Source organism: Musca autumnalis, unplaced genomic scaffold, assembly GCF_047663935.1.
Source record: "Musca autumnalis isolate F117 unplaced genomic scaffold, ASM4766393v1 scaffold_4, whole genome shotgun sequence".
Lineage (NCBI taxonomy): Eukaryota > Metazoa > Arthropoda > Insecta > Diptera > Muscidae > Musca > Musca autumnalis.
The window spans coordinates 134,058,166-134,070,178 of NW_027411977.1; the positions used below are offsets into that span (position 1 = coordinate 134,058,166).

General features: G+C 36.2%; 1 protein-coding gene across 1 annotated transcript in view; it reads left to right on the forward strand.

Moving 5' to 3' along the window:
* The window catches only part of LanB2 (laminin subunit gamma-1), a 66,374-nt gene that overhangs the window by 39,935 nt on the left and 14,426 nt on the right, over nucleotides 1–12,013 (forward strand). Inside the window, exons 3-6 of the mRNA XM_073985938.1 lie at nucleotides 1,416–1,549; nucleotides 1,718–1,845; nucleotides 2,016–2,320; nucleotides 10,045–10,354. Of these exons, the coding sequence (XP_073842039.1) occupies nucleotides 1,416–1,549; nucleotides 1,718–1,845; nucleotides 2,016–2,320; nucleotides 10,045–10,354 (877 nt within the window). The remainder of the gene's footprint in view (nucleotides 1–1,415; nucleotides 1,550–1,717; nucleotides 1,846–2,015; nucleotides 2,321–10,044; nucleotides 10,355–12,013) is intronic.

The following is a 12,013-nucleotide window of genomic DNA, read 5'->3' on the forward strand; positions in this document are numbered from 1 at the left end:
AATCCAATGCAGTCCAAAAATAAATATAAGAATACTACAATATTTAAAACAAAGCTGCATACCGCGTAAAAACTACTAAAATCGCCATAAAATGGGAAGAAGGTGAATGAATTTACAATTATATTTACTGCAGGGGATACTCAAATACAGATGCTTATTATTAAGCAGATCTCTCAGAGGTCATCAACAGATGTTAAATAAAGGCTTTAGATCGGTAAATCTATACAAAACCCCCGATATATAACATAGATACCGGTGTACCAACATAGGCAAATTTTAGGAAAACAGTAATTTCCAGGAAAAATTCAATTTTTCATACAATTTTGGCAAAAATTTTCTGGAATTGTTTTTGGAGTTGTAAACTCTAGTACTTTTCGTCGACTTAAATCAATACGAGTATTTAAGTTATGTATATGACTTGAAAAAATTTACTTTATCACCAGGTCGAATGAGAATCGAATTTGTCCCCTTATACAAAAAAGTTGACCCAAAAGGAAGATGTTATTTTATATTGATCTGGATGTATTTTTATAGACGGATGTGGTACATGTACTGGTACATGAGATCGAGATATTAATTAGATTTAAAAACTAACCGGACTTATAATAAGTGGAATTGCACCATGTACATACCACAGATGACGTGTAAGAGGGTGTTCTGGCATAATACCGCCAATAAACGCATATGTAACCACGTAAAACTAGTATTTTTTGCAAATACTGTTTGTGATCTTATCGGACCCGATCAGCTTGAGTGATCTAAATTCATATAGGAGGTTACTGGGCCCTAAAATGGGCCCTACGCCCAGGGCCCTACGCTATTAAATATCGAATAAAACCCCACTGTGCAACAGGGTGTTGAAATTTTTGATTTTATTAAAGCAAACATGGTCAAAGCGATGTTAACAATATTTCTGAAAACATGGTCAAAGCAATGTTAACAATATTTCTGAAAACTATTTTCAATCAGGGCATAGAACAATTTTGTAACTTCAAAAACAAGAAATTTCGTCAGGAACATCATTTTTTCTATCGGAATCAATGACAAAACTACTGAAAGCTATTATGAACCATTTACCAATTTTAGTATAACAGTACTGTAAACGGAATATTTTTGTATGCCATCTTAAAGACAACTTTTCAGCGAACAAAATTGTTTTTTGAATTGTTAAAAAATCTCAACTCGTTTCCAAGTTATCAGCGTTTACATTTTTATTACAGGTTGCATCATTTTCAGTGACAGTCACTGTATTTCCCTTTCCAAGAAAATCAAAAGAACATCCACATTTATTCTTTAACAGAAATTTGATGAATTTGCATTTATCTGCACTCTAACCGCGATGTCTGAGAGAAAAAAAACCCAAATGTTTATTTTCATTTATTTATTTGTTTGTTTTGTTGTTTATGTTATTTCAGAGATGTATGCCCGAATTTATAAATGCTGCTTATCAACTGCAAATTGAAGCGACAAATACCTGTGGCGAACAGGGTGATAATCATTTTTGTGTACAGACCATGAATTCAAATCACAAGAACTGTGAATTTTGCAGGTAAATAATAATAAAAATGCAGATGCTAACAGTTAGGCAAGCATGCAACTGCAACAACAAATACAAGTTATTGCATTAAGTAACACAAGAAAAGAATAACAACAAAAATGAAACAACAATTAACACTTCTACTATTTCCATTTTTATCTTGAAATGCTTACTTTACAGATGGGAGGACCATAATCCATCATTCTTAACTGATTTGCATGATCCACAGAATCCAACGTGGTGGCAATCTGAGACAATGTATGAAGGCATTCAACATCCAAATCATGTTAATCTCACATTGAATTTGCGTAAGTATTTGTTGCCATACATTTATTTGTTTGTTCGTTTGTCTGGTCGGTGGTCATATACCTTCGTGACAATGACCACAATTTTAAATGAATGAATGAAACATGATCGTCAACCGAGGTAGCTACCATTAATGTTGTTTTTTGTTTTTCTTCTCTATGTTCTTTTGCAGGTAAATCATTTGATATCACTTATGTCCGTTTACTCTTCCGTTCACCTCGTCCCGAATCGTTTGCCATTTATAAACGTACATGTGAAACTTGTCCCTGGGTGCCATATCAATACTACAGTGCCACTTGTCGCGACACTTATGCTCTACCTGATTACCGATCGATACGTAAGGGCGAGGGTGAAGCACATGCCTTCTGCACCAGTGAATACAGTGATATTTCTCCATTGAGAGATGGTGAAATTGCTTTCTCCACGCTGGAGGGTCGTCCCAGCAGTATTCACTTTGAACATAGTTCAGAACTGCAGGTAAGTAATTTTTTTAAATGAAGTTCAGAAGAGACTAATTTTGCAGAAAATGTTGAATAAAAAAGAGGAGTAAGAGAAAAAAGGAGATGTTCGCAATTTCAAATTAAAAACAAATAAAAACGGAATTAAGTTTGGCTGGGCCGGAGTTTGTATACCCTCCTCCACGAACTTTATTGAAGTTAATAAGAACAAATCGTTTCTTTCGTTTATGAAAGTACTAAGTTTTTCCTCTTATAGCAGGAGTCTCCCAACTAATAATACTTCTTTTTAAAAGTGCTCATGTGGGGTGTCACCATTGTACTTTCTAAAACAAGAACCAACATATACAATTTTACGAATTGAGCATTTGTATCGTCCGCCAACACACAATATTAAATTAAAGCAAACTCGGTTCGAGAGTGGGTGGCTAAGCTGTTTAAAAAATCTAAAATGGGGCTACCCTTAAATGGAGTCTATTCCAAAACGTAGACCTATACTGTCAGATTTTTTGCAAGGGATGTTTTGTACCCGTAAAAATTCTTTATACCTTTAGCAAAGACTAAATACCAAAGGACAGTTATTCCGGCTGAATCATGTGGCTAAAACTTGCAAAATAATGAAAATCGGGAACACCCTTCCATGGAGTCTAAATAAAAAGTTGATATAAACCGGGTAATTTCTGGAGGAACGTTTTGTAACTCCACCGAAAACTAAATACGAAATTCCGGTTTTTCCGCTCAAGTGATGTGGCTAATACTTTCAAAATAACGAAAATCAGGGGTACCCTTCTATGGGGGCAATATATAGACGTAGGCCTATACCGACACATTTCAGGAGGAAATTTGTATACCACCAACGAAGACTATATTCTAAATTTCAGCCATTTCGGTGGGATATTGAGGCCACAACCTTCAAAATATCGAAAATCGGGAGGTACTGTCCTATGGGGGCTATAGTAAGGCTTGGACATATGCAGACAAATTTCAGTTGGAAAGTTTTATACTCCCATCGAAGGCTAAATGCTAAATTTCAGCCATTTCTGTGGGATTGTGGCCTCAAACCTTCAAAATACCGAAAATTGAGAGGTACCGTCATATGGGGGCTTTGTGAAGGAGTAGACCAACAAATTTACCAACAAATTTCAAGTGAAAAGTTGCATAACCCCAACGAGGACCAAATAATAAATTTCACCATTCCGGTGGAATATTGAGGCCGCAACCTTCAAAATACCGAAAATCGGGAGGTACCGTTCTATGGCGGCTATGTGAAGGTGTGGACCTATAGCAACAAATTTCAGATGGAAAGTTGTATACCCCCAACGAGGACTAAATACAAAATTTCAGCCATTTCGGTGAACCACGACCTTCAAAATACCGAAAATCGGGAGGTACCCTTCTATGGCGGCTATGTGAAGGTGCGGACCTACCGACAAATTTGAGCTGGAAAGTTGTATACCTCCAATGAAGATTAAATTCTAAATTTCAGCCGTTTCGGTGGGATATTGAGGATACAACCTTCAGAATACCGAAAATCTATTTCGGCTATGTGAACGCGTTTTCAATACCAAACATCCTTTTACCAAATTTTAAAGCTCTATCTTAAATATTACGAGCTGTATCTTCATATCAACAGACAGACGGACGGACATGGTTGAATCGATCAAGAATATATATGGGGATTTCTGAGTGAAATCGGACACTTTTTCAAGATGAGGTTTTTGATTTCCTTTATTTTTTGCTGCGGTGATGCTGCTCATTAGCAAAACTTTTTAGTATATTTTCATATTTTTTTGGACTCACGGTTCCAGAGATATCGCGCCTTGAAAAAGTCAAATTCTGTTAAAACTACATGCAAAGAAATACTCATAACTTCTTTAATTTTCGTCCAATTTGAAAAAATCTTTTTTTGCATGTTTTGTTGTTTTATCAGCTATTAACTAAAAAATAGCAAAAAATTTGCACAGTGGGCTTGGATGCTATTTTCGCGAGTTAATATTTAAAATCTATTTTTTAAACATGATTGCACCCTTCGATTTTTTCAAAAAAAATTACGTTAAACTACGTTCAATAACAAAAATTTTAAGTCCTATGTGGTAATGGGATTCGGACGATTACTATTTTTTCTGAATTTTTTAATTTTTTCAATACAATTTTTCCTTTATAACTTTGTCCAAAATTAGTATTTCCTGTATATTTGATGGTAAGAGTACATATTTATCATTATATATTATATATTTATTATAAAAAATAGGAAAAAATGCACAGTGGGCTTTAATGGAATTTTCGCTGATGCATTTTCAAAATCGAAAAAGGACGCAGTTTTTAAGATGTTTGAGATAAATTCATAAATATAAAATCAAAACAAATATTTATAAATGAAAGTTTTAATTTTTTTAATAAAATAATAAATGTTGCACAAAGCTTTAAAGGAAAAATTTAATTGATAAATTTTAAAAAATTCAGAAAAAATAGTAATCGTCCGAATCCCATTACCACATAGGACTTAAAATTTTTGTAATTGAACGTAGTTTAACATAAATATTTTTTTGAAAAAATCGAAGGGTGCAATCATGTTTAAAAATTGATTTTAAATATTAAATCCCGAAAATTGCATTGAAGCCCACAGTGCATTTTTCTTTTAAATATTTCTTTCGATAGCTGATAAAAAAACAAACAAATCAAAAAAAAAAGATGGTCCCATTTGGACCAATATTTAAGAAGTTATGAGTATTTATTTGAACATAGTTCTTTAAAAATGCGATAATTTCAATAGGCGATATCTCTGTACCGTTGGTCAAAAAATAATTTTAAAATATACTAAAATGTTCTGTTGGCTAGGAGCATAAATTGAACCAAAAACAATTGAAATCAAAAATTACTTTTCTCCGAACTGTCCGATTTCACTTGGAATCCCCCATATACTTGATAGGGTCTCCGATGAATATTTCGATGTGTTACAAATGGAGTGACAAATATAATTATACCCTCCATATTATGGTGGTATCGCAGCTCACCTCAGGATAGTGTTCATATAATTTTTCATACCTTGACCTAGATCGATCTAGATTTTTTGTCATAGGTGGTATGCTGTTCGCATATTAGCCCAAAGATTAAAATTATATACTTTTCTCTTGAGTGGACGTTCTTATTTCTAGAGAAATAATAAATTAATTTCAGGGCTATTACTTCCCTAATAATTTTACGAATCACTTTACGAGTTAAAATCATAAAAGAAAAGAACCCACTCTGAAGTCTTTCCGGCCTCTGTTAGCTGTAGAATTCGCTGACTATTGAAGCTGAAAAACTCAATCGGTGGGTCTTTCCTGTCCGTATCACTTAAATAATATAAATATCTGCATGTTAACAATTTTTCGACGGTTATTCTTGTCTCTGGGGGTGTCACCGTGGTGCAATGGTATGCAGACCCGCCGTGCACTCTGAAGCAAATTTTCAACGGTGGCAAAATACCCCTCAGTAATGTTGGCGAGATATCCTGAGTATTTCAGCCATGTAAAACTTCTCTACAAGTGGTATCTTAAGATACCCCGTTCGGACTCGGCGATAAATAGTAGGTCCCATATCAAGAAGCTAAAATGAATCGGGGTGCACTCATTGATATGAGAGACCTTGTCCGGTCTGGGAAGTCTGTGGAACAATTATTATATCGCGGGAAGGGCTCAATATTTTTCTTGCCTCCGGTCGTACAAAATATTGTGGACATAACCATCGTAATACAGGGTGTCAGGTGTTAATCTGGTAACCCATAGATAAATGTTAAATCGACTTTACGTACGGAAGAGTTCAATACCAGAGTTCGGGAATGTCCCTTCAAATTCTAGTTGAGTACTCCTGCAAGTAGAAAAAAGAAACCGAGTATACTCTGTTTTAAAGCATATGATAGTATGGTTGCTTGTTTGCTGGTACACAAACACGAACACATAAAATGGAAAAAAATAAATATGTAATTGTTTTCTCCACTCGATATCCTAGAGTAAATTCTTACTCTTTTCGAAGATTTTGACTTCCAATCTTAGTTTTTTAAACTGGAGTACTTGAGAGCACTTCCATATAAAAGTAACTTGTACATTTCCTGTAAAACTCATACTCTTCGAGTACTCCCACTCTCGAGAATTTATTACAGTGGTAAAACTCAGGAATTATGAAATCTAAAGTCTGTATCCACAATAGGGAGACCAAAAAAATTCGTAAAACCTTATATATGAAATTTTATAGCGATCTGTTAACTTTAACCCATACCAACTTAACGATTTGTGTTTCTATTGTATAGGGCCAAAGGTGCATTTGCACGAAAATTCCGTAAAGGCCGCAATTATGGTCCAATCGACGAAAAAACTTTACCAGTTCATTGTTGTGGCTAAAAACGAATCCTACAAAAATTTGTGAAAATCGGATCGGGCCCTATATAGGTCAATCAAAATCCGAACCGATGTTAAAAAATTTTTGTAGCCTTCGTTTTTTTAGCCACAGTCATGAACAGATAAACCTTTTTCATCGATTGGAATATACGAACACGCGTTAACGGTAACCGATCGCCATAAAATTTCATAAATAAGGTTTTTGGATCAAATGGAAAAAATTAGGTGTTAGGAGTGCGACCCTAATGTACATTAACAACATAATTTTCGTATTTTGCCGATGGTGAACGTGGAACTCATAACTCTCGGATTTGTAGTCGGACGACATACATTTCATTACCACCGAACTCGTTACGTAGTAATGTGGAAAGTATGTAGTTTTGCCTTGTAAAGTTATAAGTAAATAACCAATTATTACCAGTAGGCTAGGTAATGTTGAGGGTAGATTGTTTACCTTATTTTGAATTGGATTACACTATGCAACACTGAAAATGCAAACAACTTCTAGTATGGATTTTTTGAAAGTACATATTTAGACTACAAAAACCCTAGTTGGGGTTTGTCCTGTCAGATCCAGTTCGGACTTTATAGCCTCATCTAAACCGGGCACTTTTTTGCATTTATCAGGCCTTTATCTCAGAAACGAATAGGAATTTGGCCTTGCTGTCTTTAGCAGTATTGTAACCCTAAACTAGTAGAACTTATCTTTTGAAACTACCACATAAGAAAAACTCCATCTAGGGCATCAAAATCTATAAAATATAGAAAAATTTACATAATTGCTGAAATTCTGGTCAGTATTAGCTAAACTACTGGGAGTTGACCAAGTAACCTTTTGCAAAAATCTTCCAAATAAAGTTCTCAGCAATTCTTCAGAACATTCTGAAACTCTGAAATGCTTACTTCATGTCGTTTCAGCGGTGTTTTGCATCATATCTTTTACAACACGTATTTCAAACACAGCTCACACCAAGAGTTTATTTTCGCAATTCGGATTTCACTACATTATTGACATTTTTATTAAATCGTCGTAGAGGAATGTACTGAAAACAACGGGATAGAGGCATTTTATAACAATGACATGTTCTGAAGAGTTGTGTATTACACATTTTTCCAAAAGGAAATATTCCGACAAAATTAACGGTTTTGGAGATACGGTGCGAAATGTATAAAAATTGTGGAATTTTTGCATATATTTTGAAATTTGAGGCAATAAATGTAGTTTTCCGAGTTCTCCAAATATTTTATTCTTGTCCTTATCTACAAATTTGCTTCAGAAGTCAGAAGAAGACTCGCATTGATTTCAGAGATATAGCGCAGAATTTCTTTAAAAACTCAATATTTAACCATGTTTAGATGGGGCCATAAAATCCGGGCTGGATCTGACACAAAAAAAACCAATTAGGGTTTCTTGTCATTTGGGTCTGTACTTTCAAAAAATCTTCAGTTCGAATTGTTTGCACAAGATCACCTTAAAAATGTTGCACAGTGTTATTCTGCTCATGTGACCCAAATTTTTGCTAGGGGGAAATGAAGAGGAAATAGAAAGAGGTGTTGAAAAACAAGAGAGCGAAGAAAACCAAATATACAGGAATCAGAATCTTCTTCTTCTCCGCCTAACTCCTTGAGGAGCATATGCCCTCAAGAGGTTTCTGAAACACTGTCTAAACATGAAGTTTAAGCACGTGGAGGTTTTGGCATATGCCTCCTGGGAGATTAATATTTCTTTCCGGGTTTTCTGGTTATTTCATTCATGTTTTAGATGGCAAAATTCGTCAGTATTTCTTCTTTGCTTGTGAGCACAAGGAAGAGCTTAGAGAACTTGACACTCAACAACGTCTAAGCACGTGCGTAAAGCTCTTGAAAGCCTGTGGGCGCCACTGTTGAACTATATGGACTCATCCGCTGCCATCACTACTGCCTTGTCCGCCATAGCAACGCAGATATATGTAGGCCCTATTCCCGAGTACTTCGAGTTGGCTGTTACAGGTAGATATTTTGATAGTACTGCAGATCTTTCTTCCATGCTACGGATTAGGGTTTGCGTGAATGGAGGACACCATGTCACAAGAAGACAGTGTGTGAGGCTGCCTTTTAAAGAATATTGGCTATGTGAACAAACGTATTATACGTATTCGTATCACTCTTCCGATTGTTCTCCACAGGAATCAGAATGGAGCCCGAATAATTATGTTAAAGCGTGCAATATAAAGCTTATGTCTTCGGTACAGGTACATTCACGAGCAAAGCAATGGTCACCTACTTCATGTACCTGCCCCGCAAAATTCAAAAATGTTCGGAAAAATTGTGCGCACTATAACTCTAGAAGGTCCATACTTTACACATCCTAATATATATCAGGCTTGAGTATGGACTATATTTGTCTACTCCTTCGGGTACCTCCCACACAAAATTTCGTAAAAGTTCACTTTAAGACCTGCTCTCGAATCGCTTTGATTTCTGTGGAAGCAACTTGTATTCGCTTCATCAATTACGACGGCAAAAGTTTTTTTCAGGGACAAGTCCATACTTCTTGAGAAAACAGCCCGAATTGATCAACCGATTTGATCCAAAATTTGGCCTTCGTCAGGTTTTGTCCAAACTAAGTGGGCAACAACTTCCGATACTTCCCCCCAATATTTACAAAATGTCACTAAAATTGTGTGCACGATATCTCTTGAACGGGGCAACAAATTTAGTCCAAACTTTGGATCTCTTAATATTATGCCCAAATTTAGTTTAACTTCTAAAAAGTTCAACATTTGTGTCTAAGTGCAGTTTAGGGCCTGTTCGTTGTGGTCCTGTTTATGTTTTCCAGTATGCTTCCTGACATACTGATACAAAAATTGTACGATAACCCAATGAAATGATTAGTGGGCGCGATATCTATCAAGAAGATATGACCCTAAAATAAGATCCACTTCCATAATAGACTATGTCGGTCCATTCCTTTAAATATCTCCTCTGCAACACTTTTGAACTTGAATCCTAATCCACATTTTTGTCGGCAAGTTCAATGTAACTCAAAGGACCAAAATTCTGAAAAGACATTCGATCTGTCCGTAGATGAAAGTTTCCTCTATCTCTGTCGGTAAAGCCGACTGATACTTCTTTACTTGTTATGATCCAAATAGAATGGTATTTAGAAAAAGTATTTTTGTAGTCTGTGGTATTACCACATTACAGCATAATGTTATTGGCACATTTTCTAAAGAGGATACATTTTTGGAGACTCTTATACTTCATGCATTATTCTGCTTAATTGTTTTCGTAATGTACATACTTTTTTTTATTATATACATATGTATGTATTTACTAATTTCCTATTTTTTCCTCCTTTCTTTTATGTATCTCATTTATCTCCATATAGGAATGGGTAACTGCCACCGATATACGTATTACACTCGATCGTCTCAACACATTCGGTGATGAACTCTTCGGGGATGCTCAAGTACTCCGTTCATATTTCTATGCCATTTCGGATATTGCGGTGGGAGCACGTTGCAAATGTAATGGTCACGCAAGTAAATGTGTTGAAAGTACCGGCATGAATGGTGAACGTAGACTGGTTTGTGAATGTCGTCACAATACCGATGGTCCCGATTGTGAGAGATGTTTGCCACTGTACAACGATGTCAAATGGAAGATGGCCACATCAACAGATGTCAATGAATGTAAACGTAAGTATGAACTTTGTGTGTTATGCGTCAAAGGGGGAGAAAGGGTTACTGCTGGAATAGACAACAAAGTTGCTTTTAGCCTTAAATGGTTATGACAACTAGCAGCAATATGGTAGCTTTTTCCGTTAGAACACAACAAGAGGTTTGTTATTGAAAAGTTTTGTTTAGTTTCAAGTGTAGTTTTTAAGTGTTAAGTATGCACAATTTGTTGTTGTCGCTATTTTGTTCGATTATTCTAATGGTCGAAAGTCAATGGGAATATTCACTGAAAACAAATCGTATCGATATAAATCAACCTGTCCTGTGGTATATGGTAAATAGTGAGTAGGAATGCAAATGTTTAGGATGTGTATTAATTTATTCAGAAGCATAGGACAATGAGTGTATCCTTAAAACAATGTGATCCGTACACAAGCATGGAGACAAGACGATATGTGGTATCAGTGTCCTCACTATCGACCTCAAAATATTAATCGTATTGTGTGGAGAGCTTAAGGAAATGTCCAAATGATATTATCGGGACATATCAATGCAGTTTTAATCCTTGGGAACCAATCATTGGTCAGATCTTATCTGTCTGTCGTTACCTTGCAGTGGTTAACAACATCGACTTTGTGTATTATCTGCTTTCGCAAATACCATATTACGGGGAATGGTTTCTGCAAATAAATCCAGAAGTGCCTGATAGTTTTCCGTCCTTACGGCCTACCATGACAAGTGACTTCTGCCTAATGTTTCAATTGCCGTCATCTTAATAAGACCCCTAGAAAAAAGCCTTTCAAGTTGGTTCTCATTTATACAGGCATGATTCCGAAAGCAGAGCCAGCTGGCATTGACAATCATGGGACCACAAAAGGTAGCTTCAAAGGAAATGACCTCAAATAACGGTTTCAAACTTAGACCTAATAACAATGAAATAAAACAAAGTAAATGGTGAAGTAAATCCTAGTGCTTAAAAGTGTTCTACCACTCAAAGTTGATCTTTTTGCAACTGTGGTCCGAAAATACATTATTCCTGCAATTCAGTTACAAAGGTCTCCGAAATCGTAGACTATATGAGTCGGAGGAACATCATGGTCGCGGCGATCCAGGAAACAAATCTCACCGTCACCCGTAGATTAAAACGTTACAACGGTTACAATGTTTTGCGAAATTATCGTACACGAATCGGAGGAGGACTTGTCTGTCTAATATAACAGTCTGTCCATGTACAGACCTATCTCGCTTGAGCTTGACTCAAGTGACCAATACATGGAATGTATGGGGGTAGCAGTAAAAACTGGGACTTTCGAGGTAGAGTTGCTTTACGTGTACATTTCGCCGATAAATAGTTGAGCCCTGTGTTATATGACCGACATTAGTTCACTTTTGGATGACAATAACTGCCTAGTGTTAGGGGACCTCAAGGGTCATCATGAGCTTAGGCGTTTCGCCCTAAGCTATGACCAAAGGTGTACAGCGCTAGTCGAACAAATTTTTAGCCTCATCTTTGGTACGGGGAACGAAAACGCTCTTACTGGAATACGAGGAGATTGTCACCGCACGCCAGACGTCACCATTGTGGTACGCTATCTTATAAATAACGTGTCCTGGCAACCCTTTCAGATTATCGTCCCCGACAACAGATCACACGATTTCATGACCTCTCACCGCAGAACT